Source organism: Neomonachus schauinslandi, chromosome 6 (assembly GCF_002201575.2).
Source record: "Neomonachus schauinslandi chromosome 6, ASM220157v2, whole genome shotgun sequence".
Taxonomy (NCBI): domain Eukaryota; kingdom Metazoa; phylum Chordata; class Mammalia; order Carnivora; family Phocidae; genus Neomonachus; species Neomonachus schauinslandi.
In genome coordinates this window covers 127,168,240-127,182,135 of record NC_058408.1, presented here as the reverse complement: position 1 = coordinate 127,182,135, position 13,896 = coordinate 127,168,240, and the positions used below count along the sequence as shown (strand labels likewise).

Below are 13,896 nucleotides of genomic sequence, written 5' to 3'. Positions count from 1 at the left end.
ATGGTGTACATGCCAGGTTGGAGTCTGCCTGTGGAATATTCTGTAGGATTCTTTGCCACCCTGCACAGGATGCATGATGGGTCCCGGTAATATGTCACCAGTTCTCCCTCAGGGGTGGTAGTGGGTGGTGGGGGAAGGGAGGGGCAGTCGGCTGCCACCACCACAAATTCTGGTTGTTCACAGGAGAATCATTGTGGAAGAATGTTCTCTGCTCTCATTTGGGAAGAACCCGCCCTTTGATCCAGTTGGACAACTCCTTGAGCCATACACCTTCCAATGAGGAGAGGTGAGGGGCAAACTGGCATCCCAAGGCTACTGGCAGTTGTCTTCATCAGTTCTATTTAATGGCAGTGGCTGGAAACCCACCCAAAGCAGCCTGCTCTGAATAAATCACAAGAATTCACCCCTGGGTCAGGGGTGAATACTGACCCAGACTGGGCCCAGAGCTATTCTGATTTATTCTTGTGCTCCCTGCAACTTTAGTCTCCACTGTGACTCATTCTGCCAGGCCTCAGCCCACTGGCTCTTGAGCCCTCGCTTATACTCTGGAGGAAGATTCTGAGCAAGAGCCTGTAACTCTCCCTGTGGGTTGGTATTGCCCACTGGGGCTGAAGAGGGCGCCTCTCTGACCCTTCCCCAGAGGTGGGCGGCACAAGCCCGAGTACGATTGGACCTGGCTGACTGGAACAGGGGTGAATACTGACCCAGACTGGGCCCAGAGCTATTCTGATTTGGAAAGGGCTAGAGAGTGAGTAGAACATCTCTGTGGCCACAGAGCAACCGCGTTCACCCTCATGTGACTAGAGAACTGAAGGAAGTTGGTCTTAAGTGAGACGCTTGAGACCAGGGGACCCAGAGAGAGAAGGGCTGCCTGGCTTCTCGGCCCTCCTGGGGCCGAGGTGTGCCACTTGTCTCAGCGTTTCAGGGGACACCTATCCTTATAATAACTACCCTTTTTGTCTAAGTTAGCCTGGGTGGGTTTCTGTCACTTATACCCCAAAAAAGCCTAAGACCGGGGGTATTGTAAGGACTGAGAGAATATCATAGGAAGGAAGGGTGGGAAAACACCCTGGGGCTTAGGAACTAGAAAAATCATGTCTCTCTCTCTCAATCTGCCCATCTGATTCTTTTCTTGCCCCTATTTATCTCAACAGACCAGTTTTCTTTTTTGTTTCCATGAATAAATCCCCAACCAGAGTGCCTGGGTGGCTCAGTCGGTTAAGTGTCTGCCTTTGGCTCAGGTCATGATCTCAGAGTCCTGGGATCAAGTTCCTTGTAGGGCTCCCTGCTCAGCGGGGAGTCTGCTTCTCCCTCTGCCCCTCCCCCTGCTCCTTCTCTCTCTCTCTCACTCCCTTTCTCTCAAATAAATAAATAAAATCTTAAAAAAAAATCCCCAACGAAATGGTTGCCCTAGTCTAGGATCCAGACTGTGTTTGCCTCATTCCCTCATATTGGACCTTTATGTGGGATATGGGGAAGGCTGACAGCTCTAGGCTTGTATCACCTCAACTAGTGACCCCAGAGTAAAGAAGGGCCTCTGTCTCCTGTTACCCGTACACAAGTTAAGGACCCAATCTGAGTCAAGCTCCCTTCCTTAGGCTGATCACTGTAGCCAGGAGGGCAAGCATAGTGTGATGGCAGCCCCAATGCCCACATGGAAGGGAAGGGGCTTCCTTAAAGAATAGGGCTGATTGGGAGGGTCCACTGTGCATGATCTGCAGTGTGACCCCTTTCAGGGGCTAAGAGGGTGGCAGACAAACCAGCAGAGAAGCTGAGTGAGAAAGATGGAAACGATGGTTCCAGATCCTTCTCTTCTGTCTTCCAGATCAGCTCTCCCTCAGAGCCCAGTCTCTGCAGATCTGAATCGTTCTGCCAACAGCCCTTTGGCCTTCTTTATGTTCTTGTGCTCCCTGCAACTTTAGTCTCCACTGTGACTCATTCTGCCAGGCCTCAGCCCACTGGCTCTTGAGCCCTCGCTTATACTCTGGAGGAAGATTCTGAGCAAGAGCCTGTAACTCTCCCTGTGGGTTGGTATTGCCCACTGGGGCTGAAGGCCTCGGCTCGCAGGGGCCACTGGGGCCAGAGGAGGTCAGTTTATAGAGGAAATGGTCTGTACCTGGTGCAGCATCACTGGCCCAGGCATTAGGCCCAGAGGATCCCGAGCTGAACTGACTACTGTCCCTGAGAGGATCTTCCGAGTAGCCCTTCTAGCAGCAATTGTAAGCTCCTCTCTGTGTTGACTTCTGTCATCCTCAAGTTTTAAGCAAAGTTCTGTCAAATGCTAACAATAATAGAAAGACATTAGAGGTCAGAGGCCTGAAGGCAAACTCTGCCTTCAAAACCGAGACATGGGGAGACATCAGGATTACTTCACAACTCCAGTTGTCTCTCAAACAAGTCTGTTCAGACATCTTCAAATATGCATTTTAGCACTTCTCTCTGCCAGAGTGTTGACACTCAGGCTGGCTTCCCCAGGGCTGAGTGATGCCTCGGCGGGTCTGTGTAGCACTTTCCTGGTGCTCGGAGGCGCAGGCATTGCCAAGAGGCAGGAGAATGAGCCAGAAGAACATTCCTGCTTCTCAATCAGTACCTTTTCTGTTTGCAAATCCCTCAGCACAAACCACTTAATACACGTGGACAAATCTGTCCAGACTTTCCAAAGATACAATGCTTGGGGCTGAGGGAAGGACAGACTTCCCCACACCTTGGCCATCACTTCCTATCTGCCCCTCCCCCCAGGCCCCGCCCCCAGCCCTGTGCAGGAAGATTCTGAGAGTGAACGAGAAAGCAGAAGCTCGGGGACCTCAGTGAAGCCAGAGGATGGGCAAGGACCTTGACACGGGGTCTCACTAACGGCCTGGGGTTGTGCTGCCTTTGGGACCCACTGTCCTGCAAAGGTGTGGAATAGCATCACTCAGAACCTAAATTAGTGCCAGGTGTGTTACTTTAGTAACTTCCGTTTAGCTACCTTCTTATTTTGAAAATATTAAACGTACAGAGAAATTAAAATAGTATAATAAACTCCCAAATGCCCTTTACCAAGATTCACTAATATTTTACTACATTTGCTGTATTGTCTCTTTCTTACACATGCACACGGATGTAAATCATTTTAGTATTCTTTTTTTTCTGAACTATTTGAGGATAAGTTTCAGACGCTATCACACTTCATCCCTAAATACTTCAGCACATATCTCTTAAGAACGAGGACATTTTCTCAACTACCAAATTAAAGACATGTCATTGATACACACTATAATCTAATATACGGTCCTTGTTCTAATTTTGCCCTTTGTCCCCCGCTGTCTTCTGTAGCAGTTTTTTTCTCAGGTCCGATACCGATCCAGAATTATGGGTTGTGGTTTTTCATTCTGGAAAAGTTCTTCTCAACTTCTTTTGCCTTTCATAATAATTGACTTTTTGGAAGAGTTGGGATGTCTGACAGGTTTCTTATGATTCAATTCCGTTTCTACCTTTGGGAAAGGGATGCCACGTGAATGGTGCCATGTCCTCCTCGGTGCGTCAGTGGTTAAGCCCGACTCTGGAGTCGGATGGCTGGAACTGGAGCCTGAGTCCATTCTCTTAACCTGTGTAACTCTGTGTAAATCCCTGAAGCTCTCTAGGTAGGCCTTGCTTTTGTCACCTGTGGAATGGACAGAAGAGTATCTGCCTCATGAGATTGTGCGGATGAAATGGACTAACACACGGAAAGTGCTTTGCCCAGGTGGGTTATTGCCCACTGGATGGTGTAGGTGATGGTGAGCAACTGAGCTTTAAAGGGCTCCAGCCCCAGGGTAGCATCTGCCTGCGGCCAGAACCAGTGCTTGGCTCCTGGAGAGGCCTGTGGGTCGGAGGAGCAAGGATAGTCCCGTCCTGTGGCGCTGGGAGGGCCCAGATGACTCACTCACCCACGTGGTGTTTACACTTTATCTCCCACCTGCTTCCAGAAAGACTTTGAAGTGGCTCACAATGAAAGCCTCAGGTGCCTCAGCCTGCTGGGACGGGAAAGACCGTGTCCCAGCTGGAGCTGGCTCGGTCAAGGTGGGTCCTGGGAGGAGGCCCCGACTTCCACCAGGGAGGGGTGGGGGATGGCAGGGATGAGAGACGGAGGAAGGAAGCCAGGCAAGCCCTGACTGACCACCTGGTGCAGAAGGACAGAGGGGACTGGAGGCTGGAAGTGCCCAGATCCAACAAAGGAATGGGGAGGAGGACCCTGAAAAGAGCCTCCACAAAGTCTCGGAGTCTGGCTGGGCCCGTTTCTGGTATTTGCTGAGTTGTAGTCTTTGGGCTTAGACCATCCTGTAGGATATTCTTGTTGGCCAGCCCTGGGCCCTCCCGCTGCCCCAAGGCTAAGGCCCTCTCCACCCAGAAGCACCTAATTCTCTCTGGAGGGCGGGCCTCTCCTGGGGGTTCCAGGTGCCTCTGGCCGCAGGCTGAAATGTTTGTTAGAGGAATCCTGTCTTCCCCCTACCCCCCCACCCATTCCCCCCCCACCTCCCTCCTTCAGCCCCTCCCCAACAAGAGTTGGGCCCCACCCACCCCACCCTAACGCTGTCAGGAAGTCCCTGCCCCCATCCTCCTTTCTCCGCCACTGGGGGCCTGAGCTTCATCTGCTCCTCCCCCACACCATTTCCTGCCTCTTAACCTGGAACATCCTGCTGGCCCAGCCTCAGCTCTGCTCAGGTTTCCTTAGGAGGCACGGTGAGAGCGTGCCCACACTACACCAAGTTTTGGCAAGTCCGGCCCAGCTGACAGACTTTCTGTCACACTTCCCCACAGCTACTTAAACCACACTTTACCGTGTAATGGAATACCTTCCATTTCAGGAAGTGGAGGGGGCTCACCCAGACAGGATTAAACATGATGACAGTTCCCAAAGGTAGGGGCTGGAATTCAGGCAAAAAAGGAAGAGGGCAAGACCTGGGGCTGGGAGAATCAGCAGTTATAGAACCAGCAGCTGCCAGCCTGGGTTACAGGAATGCCCAAGGTGGGCAGAGGTGGTCACTTGGCTCAGAGGATCCCTGCCTCCACCCCTGCTCTGCAGAAGGAAACCCTACCCCTGAGATCAAACGTGGGGGAGAAGGAAAACAAGGTGAGAGGGAGCCCAGTGAGTAGAGGACAGAGCATCAGGGCTAGAGCTGCACTGGCCTCATACCAGAGGACAGGCTGGTAGCTAGACTGATTGTGGTGATCATTTCCTAATGTATATAAATGTTGACTCACTATTGTACACCTGAAACTGGGACGATATTGTGGGTCAGCTACACATTGATAAAAAGGGCTGCTATAGACAGTGTGCAGGTTTTTATAGGGACATAGATTTTCAACACATTTGGGTAAATACCAAGGGCCACAATTGCTGGATCATATGGTAAAAGTAGGTTTAACTTTGGAAGAAACTGCCAGGTTGTCTTCTGAAGTGGCTGTACCATTTTGCATTCCCACCAGCAATGGATTCGAGTTCCTGTTGCTCCACATCCTCACCAGCATTTGGTGTCATCAGTGTTCTGGATTTTGGCCATTCTCATAGGTGTGCAGGGGTTTCTCATTGTTTTAATTTGCAATTCCCTAATGCCATAGGGTGTAGAGCATCTTTTCGTGTGCTTATTTTCCATATGCATATCTTTGGTGAAGTCTTTTCAGGTCTTTTGCCCATTTTCTTTTTCTTTTTTAAAGATTTTATTTATTCATTTGACAGTGATAGACACAGCGAGAGAGGGAACACAAGCAGCGGGAGTGGGAGAGGGAGAAGCAGGCTCGCCGCAGAGTGAGGAGCCCAATGCGGGGCTTGATCCCAGGACCCTGGGATCATGACCTGAGCCGAAGGCAGACGCTTAATGATTGAGCCACCCAGGCGCCCCTACCAGATGTGTTTTTTGCAAATATTTTCTCCTAGTCTGTGGCTTGTCTTCTCAATCACTTGACAGTGTCTTTTGCACAGCAGGAGTTTTTTGTTTTGTTTTGTTTTAAGATTTATTTATCCATTTGAGAGAGAGCCTGCGGGGGGGGGGGGGGCGCGGGGGGCAGAAGGAGAGCGAGAGAATCCCAAGCAGACTCTGAGCTGAGTGTCGAGCCCGACTTGGGGCTCCATCCAATGACGCATGAGATCATGACCTGAGCTGAAAGAGTCGGACACGTAACCGACTGAGCCCCCACAGCCCCAGCACAGCAGAAGTTTGTAGTTGTAATGAAGTCTAGCTTATCAATTATTTCTTTCATGGAGAGTGCCTTTGGCATTATATCTAAAGCCATACCCTAGGTCACCTCGGGTTTCTCCTAACCTATCTTGTGATGATGGCTCTTCAGTGAAGCATACAGCCACTTCTTTCCAGAGCAACCAGCACCTCATCGCTAGGATACCTAGTGAGAGTGTGGGGCCAGATGTCCAGTCACTTGTCGCAACAGCTAGAATACAGGATCTCAAACAACAAGCTCAGTTCTTAACCATTCATCAGTGAAAACTAGAAGCTGAACTTCTTCACATAGAGGAGCAACACTGGGAAAAGAAGAAGTTCCTGGAAAGCAGATTCATTTAACAATGAACTTGAAAGGCTGTGTGGTTCATGGGTGGAAGCGGATACAGAGAAAACCGCAGTTGGAATTGCACAGGCAGAGGGACCGACCTGCAGAAGGCAGAGAGAGGGAGAGAGAGGCAGCAGCTTGGGTTGACCAGGGTCAGAGCAGTATCGTTCCTGAGGAAGAGCGAGCAGCTAACCAAACCAAACCAAAGAAAGGAGATAAGCTAAAAAGCATTTCCCTGGCAACAGAGGAGACACTTGGAAGACATGACAGAAAGCCAAGAGAATGATGAAGAAGGCACGTCTGCTCCTGAGGACAAGGGGAGGGCGCGGGAAGGGGGGCTGGTGACAGTGAGGCCGGCTGGAAGAGGTGCCACAGGGGAGGAGCCACCACAAGATCCTGTACCAGAAGGCGAGAAAAAAAGAAATGTTGCCTTGTTTAATGTGTTCTAAATAATTTTATAAATGAAAAATTGTTCTTTGAGTTCAGAAGAGAACAACAACAGAGGGATGGAGCCTGTAGAGGCTGCTTTTAGGCAACAAACAGGCTTGAGCAATGGAAATTTGATCAAGGCAGAAGAGACCCCAGCAACCACCAAGCTGAATGCAGACGGGCTCATTAAAGGACCCATCTCGAAATAACCATAGACCAATCACGATCAAGCACAGTTTCCTAGATTGCCAAAAAAGGGAAAATTGCATATGTTCCCATAGTCCCCACTCTGCCCTAGAACTGTGGTCCCCCCCCGCCACCGCCTGGTGGCAGACAGTCTCTCCTTTGCTGTCCTGCCCTCCGCTCCCTTGTGGTGTATTCAATAAACTTCTATCTCCTTTTTTCTGTCTCAGGTGAATTCTTTCACCGCCCACACTGCTGGGCGGTCCCCCATCCGATGCGAGCACCTTACCACCATCACTGCATGGCTGATCAGATGCTCTCGCCCAAGCCTTTGAGTCCTAATGGAGAGACAGGAAGGAGGAAATGGACAGTAGTCCCTTGTCCATGTCAGTGTCCGCCATCGTCCATGCCCCACCTTTCCTGTCCCCTCCTCCTCTGGGCAGTGGGGGCATGGGCCAGACTGCTCTGGTGTGAAGCTTTTCCTGTTGTTCCTCCTGCCTGGCTTTTGGGTTCTCTGGTTTTCCCAGACTCCTTCCAACACATCCCACCTTCTTTAAGCTCAGGTAGCTCTTTAAGTTGGTTTCTGTTGCTTGCTGTCAGGGACTCTAACTGACACATGCCTGGAAATGGCTATCCCAGCCATGACTCTGCATTTTCTCCCAGTTCAATAGTGACAAACTAGAGCTCTGTATCCCAACTTTAAATTTCTGAGACAACCAATCTGACTGGCCAGTTGAAGTTAGGTTGGACCAATCAGCCTGGCTCCAGAAGAAGGCAGAGGAACATGATGCTGACAAGGCGAATGGGGAGGCTGACAGCACATATGGTTAGGCCGACTGTGCAATGCATAACTCCAAGGGGTCCCAGTCACACTACAGACATGGTAAATATGCATACTCATCATGAAACTATTTTGGCAGATGGCAATAAAATGGATCGAGAAAGGGGCACTTTTTCCCCAATCCTTAGTAAAGCATCCCATGGGCTAGTGGCAACCCAGCGGGGCCCACACCCCAGCACGGAGGGGCTTGGTAGGCAGCTCTTAGAGAAGATAACATGAGCCACCTAGAACCCCACCAGGGGTTCTACATATCACACATAGCTGGGTGGGGGTGGGAGTTCAGTGGCCTTGATGTCTGGCACACACATATTATCCCCTCTTCATGGGCAAAAACTGGTTGTGAAGCACCTAACACTTAGAGAGTAGTTCAAGGCTTTGGCATGGGTGGCTTTGGAAAGGATGATGGGGAGAATGTCTGGGCAGCAAAGTCTGACAAGCCAGGTTCCATCCACCCAAGGAGTTCAGGGCTGCCGCACACGCCTAGCAAAATGCACCAAAAGATTTCTCCTCTCTGTAGCTCCCCTGGAGAGCGTTCATTCATTTGGCCACTGGCTGTGTGTCAGCTCTGCATTGTGGGCTGGGGCTATGGCAGGAATAAGAGAGGCAAGGTCTAGTCTAGTGCAGGAGACAGATGGGCAACAAATATTTCCTAGATTATGCATGTGCTAGGAGAGGGGCATGAGGAGAGTGCCCTTACAATAAGGGGATCAGACTGAGGGGTCAGAAAAAAGTGCAGGATGAGCAGGATTCAACCAGGTGAAGAGTGGGGTAGCGCAGATGAGGGCAGATTTTTTTTTTTTTTAAAGATTTTATTTATTTATTTGAGAGAGAGAATGAGATAGAGAGCCTGAGAGGGGGGAGGGTCAGAGGGAGAAGCAGACTCCCTGCCGATCAGGGAGCCCGACATGGGACTCGATCCCGGGACTCCAGGATCATGACCTGAGCCGAAGGCAGTCGCCTAACCAACTGAGCCACCCAGGCGCCCGATGAGGGCAGATTTATTTAAGCTACAGGCTAAGCTCCTGTTAGAAAGAAACCAAAAACATGCAATGGGTCGAATTAGATACAAGTGCTTTCTCTCCTGTAAAGTTCTAGCAGTAGGCAGGGTCCAAAATGAGTAGGTGTCTCAGCTCCATGAAGCCAGATCAAAGTAACAGTGGTTTAGGGGCACCTGGCTGGCTCAGTCAGAAGAGCGTGTGACTCTTGACCTCAGGGTTATGATTTCGAGCCCCATGTTGGGTGTAGAGATTACTTAAAAATAAAATCTTTAAAAAGCAACAACAATGACAAAGTAACAGTGGTTTAAACAAGAGAGGAATGTACTTCTTTCTCTCAGGGAAAGGTCCAGAGCTAGAGAGGCCAGGGTTGGTACAAAAATTCTGCTCCATTAAGTCTGTAGGGAAGTTATCTACTAGGGTTCAGTTGGGGAAGCGGAACCACTATATCATGGAATCAATGATTTATTATAGGAATTAGACTTTACACAGTTGTCAAGGGAGCTAGAGAAGTAAAGGTCACAAAGAGGAGGTAGAGGGTCCCAGAAAAGCCATGACTTAGCTTTCCAGAAGCACTGGGCCCATAAGAAATGAATGTTTATTGAAATATGTAAAATGTCAAACTTTGAACAAGAAGAAATAGAAAATAAGCCAACAACCAGGAAAATATATTGAATGAGAATTAAAGTCATCTCCTTTTAAAATTTTTTCTCAGCTCTTTTGGCTTTAGAACGAAGTTCTACCAAACCCATTGCATTACACGTGTCTTTTTATTCTGCTTCTTTATATTGCTAGTCCTGGGGAGCCTGACCTCTGAGGCCCAGCCAATTCCTAGAGACAGCAAAGGATTCACCTGCGAGCACGCCTTTCACATATAAACTAACAGGTCCAGAGCCCACATCCCTCTACCTCTTCTAGCCAGCCCTTCCCACCCCTGGCTGCTACTATTTCTTTGCCCCCATCACCCCCGGGGCCAGGGACCAGGCTACTGGGGATAGCCCCTACACAAGAGCCCGCTGAAATTATTTAAACTAGCCAAGCCTAAGCCCGCTTACCTTGCCTTATATCATCACCTCCTGGCCACGTGCCTCAGAGCAACTCAGTCTGGACTCCACGAGGGGACAGAGGAGTGTTGTTGGCTACAACAGAGGACTCAGTGGCATCCTAAGTATCCATCATTAGGACAGGTAAACGGGAGAGAGAGATGCATTCTGTGGAGTGAACAGGCAGCAGTTAGAAGCAATAGATTTGAGATATATAGAATAACAGGAAAAAAGTAAGGACTAGAAAGAGATCTAAAATGCATACATATACAAAACACAATATATTTTTCAAAGATCTATATATAGCTAAGGACATAAGCCAAATACAATATATTAAGTGTCTTTGGGAGAAAGGGGAAATATGAGCAGTGATAGAGATGAAGGGAAGAAAAATAAGCATATCAAAGAAGACAAGAGAAGGCCCTGTATGAGCCCATGATCCTGATGCATGGTCTGGGGAATATGGTGGATTCAACTCTGCATCTGAGGCCCACCCCAGCCAAAGGCTCCCCTCCCCCTGCCACAACCGCATAAAAGCCACATCCTGTACCAGATTTTTGGCTCCCTTAAAATCAAGTCTGGGGCCTCTAAGGTGGATCCTGGGGTGCAGGCAATGTTCTATTTCTTGACTTGCATGATGGGGTATTCATTTTATAACTAATCGTTAAACTGTACAAGTTGTGTTGATTTTTCTTTATTGTTCTTTACATCTTATTTCAAAACATGACCTCTTGAGATTCCTGGGTGGCTCAGTCAGTTAAGCGTCTGCCTTCGGCTCAGGTCATGATCCCGGAGTCCTGGGATCAAGCCCCGCGTCCGGCTCCCTGCTCAGTGGGGAGTCTGCTTCTCCCTCTGCCACCCTCCCCCTGGCTCGTGCTCTCTCTCTTTCTCTCTCTCTCGCAAAAATAAATAAATAAAATCTTTTAAATAAATAAATAAATAAAAACATGACCTCTTAGGGAGCCTGAGTGGCTTAGTCGGTTAAGCGTCCAACTCTTGATTTCGGCTCAGGTCATGATCTCAAGGTTGTGAGATGGAGCGCTGTGTCAGACTCCATGCTGAGCAGGGAGCCTGCTTGGGATTCTCTTACTCTCCCTCTGCCCCTCCCCTTCCTGCTCCTGTGCACTCTCTCTCTCTCTCTCTCTCTCTCTCTCTCTCTCCTCTCTTAAAAAAACAGAGTTCGATCGGTAGCGGGAGCGGAGAGCCGACCCCAGAGAGCCCTGAGCAGCCCCACCGCCGCCGCCGGCCTAGTTACCATCACACCCTGGGAGGAGCCGCAGCTGCCGCAGCCGGCCGGTCACCATCACCGCAACCACGAGCAGCGAGGCCAAGACCCAGCAGCCGCCCGCCGCCCCCCCCCCCGCCGCCCCCGCCCTCAGCGCGGCCGACACCAAGCCCGGCACCACGGGCAGCAGCGCAGGGAGCGGCGGCCCGGGCGGCCTCACATCGGCGGCGCTTGCCGGCGGGGACAAGAAGGTCATCGCAACGAAGGTTTTGGGAACAGTGAAATGGTTCAATGTAAGAAACGGATATGGTTACATCAACAGGAATGACACCAAGGAAGATGGATTTGTACACCAGACTGCCATAAAGAAGAATAACCCCAGGAAGTACCTTCGCAGTGTAAGAGATGGAGAGACTGTGGAGTTTGATGTTGAAGGAGAAAAGGGTGCGGAGGCAGCAAATGTGACAGGCCCTGGTGGAGTTCCAGTGCAAGGCAGTAAATATGCAGCAGACCGTAACCATTATAGGGGCTATCCACGTCGCAGGGGTCCTCCACGCAATTACCAGCAGAATTACCAGAATAGTGAGAGTGGGGAAAAGAACGAGGGATCGGAAAGTGCCCCCTTTAGATCTCTTTCTAGAGATCTAAAGCCCAGGCCCAACAGCGCCGGCCCTACCGCAGGCGACGGTTCCCACCTTACTACATGCAGAGACCCTATGGGCGTCGACCACAGTATTCCAACCCTCCTGTGCAGGGAGAAGTGATGGAAGGTGCTGACAACCAGGGTGCAGGAGAACAAGGTAGACCAGTGAGACAGAATATGTATCGGGGTTATAGACCACGATTCCGCAGGGGTCCTCCTCGCCAAAGACAGCCTGGAGAGGACGGCAATGAGGAAGATAAGGAAAATCAAGGAGATGAGACCCAAGGTCAGCAGCCACCTCAACGTTGGTACCGCCGCAACTTCAATTACCGACGCAGACGCCCAGAAAACCCCAAACCACGAGATGGCAAAGAGACAAAAGCAGCAGATCCACCAGCTGAGAATTCGTACGCTCCCGAGGCTGAGCAGGGCAGGGCTGAGTAAATGCCGGTTTACCATCTCTACCATCATCCGGTTTAAGTCATCCAACACGAAGAAATGAAGATGAAATTCCAGCAATAAGAAATGAACAAAAGATTAGAGCTGAAGACCTTAAGTGCTTGCTTTTTGCCCACTGACCAGATAAATAGAACTATCTGCATTATCTATGCAGCATGGGGTTTTTATTATTTTTACCTAAAGACGTCTCTTTTTGGTAATGACAAACGTGTTTTAAAAAAAAAAACAACAACCTAGTTTTTCTCAATACACCTTTAAAGGTTTTTAAATTGTTTCATATCTGGTCAAGTTGAGATTTTTAAGAACCTCATTTTTAATTTGTAATAAAAAGTTTACAACTTGATTTTTTCAAAAAAATCAACAAACGGCAAGCACCCGTTAATAAAGGTCTTAAATAATTGTCAAAAAAAACACCAAAAACAAAACATGACCTTTTTTGGAGCTTCTCTAGTGAAATGGGGATGGGGGCTTTGAACATTTGGTGCTCACCTTGCCACATACCTCTCCCTGCCTCCTTGTCTCTGAGGGGTACAGAAAAACACAGTTTCAAACCTTCAATGTGGTCCAACCCTTGTTCCACTGAGAAGCAAACTGCAGTTTGTGTGGGGCATCTTTGGGATGGCCTCTGTCAGCTTCCAAAGTGGGCTAAATCATCAGTGGTTGTAATGAGTCGTGACAAAACCAAGGCCAAGGGATGAAGGTTCTGGTCATTCTTGACCCCAGAAGGCTGCCCTCTAAGTGCCAGGCACTGAGCTGGGCACAGATGGTGGAGGTCTTAGTCCTGCCTGCTCGAGAGGCCAGACAGTACCCCAGTAACTGACCTGTGAAGTCTATCCATGTGCTTACTCTGCCTGGAAATCCTTCTGCTGTCCTTTTTCTGACCTTGTCAGGTCCGGTGCTTGTCAGTCCTCAACCTCAGCCAGAGTCCTCTTGGGAGAGAGTTAAGAAAGGGAGCATGTGGATTTCCTGCCAGCCCCCACCTGAACCCAGGTTCACCTCTTTGGCTTGAAGTCATCTGTCAAGAGGCAGCCTCCTCTCCTTTTGGGAAGTTACCTGTATGTCAGTTTCAGTGTGTGTTTAAAGATGTTCCATGGGTGAGGGGAGAAAAGCATTAAAGAGGCTGGTGAATATTCCCTTTTCCTGGAACAACTGATTCCTTAGCATCTCATAAAGTAAAACGTTAGATCTCTTCTTTTAATCTCTATTTCGTGTAAGATGACCATGGAGGTGATGTAACTTGCCCAAGGTCACCAGCAGAGTGAAGACTGCACAACAGATCTATCTCACTCCAGAGCATGTAGCCACCCAACCCTCTCCAGAAGCCATCAGGGTGGGGTGGTGGGGGTGTGTGTGTTCAAAACCAAGTACATTTCTAACTCAGGAGGGAGACTTGTGGGAAAATACCTTCTCATCCCCTCCAGAGAGAGACTGGGGTCTGTGCAGAGAAATGAACCTCTGCTGGCCTAGATGGCCCAGGGGTGCCAGGGGCCAGTGCCTCGTCTCATCCGTGCTGCTCTAGGGGTGGGCCCAGTGGATGCTTCGAGTGGGTGGAATGA

At 49.6% G+C, this 13,896-nt stretch overlaps 1 protein-coding gene across 1 annotated transcript in view; it reads left to right on the top strand.

Moving 5' to 3' along the window:
- The window catches only part of LOC110589477 (Y-box-binding protein 1-like), a 31,974-nt gene extending 19,649 nt beyond the window's left edge, over window positions 1-12,325 (top strand). Inside the window, 2 exon segments of the mRNA XM_021699994.2 lie at window positions 11,265-11,882; window positions 11,885-12,325. Coding sequence (XP_021555669.2) covers window positions 11,265-11,882; window positions 11,885-12,325 — 1,059 coding nt within the window.
- Window positions 12,326-13,896: the final 1,571 nt, after the last annotated feature.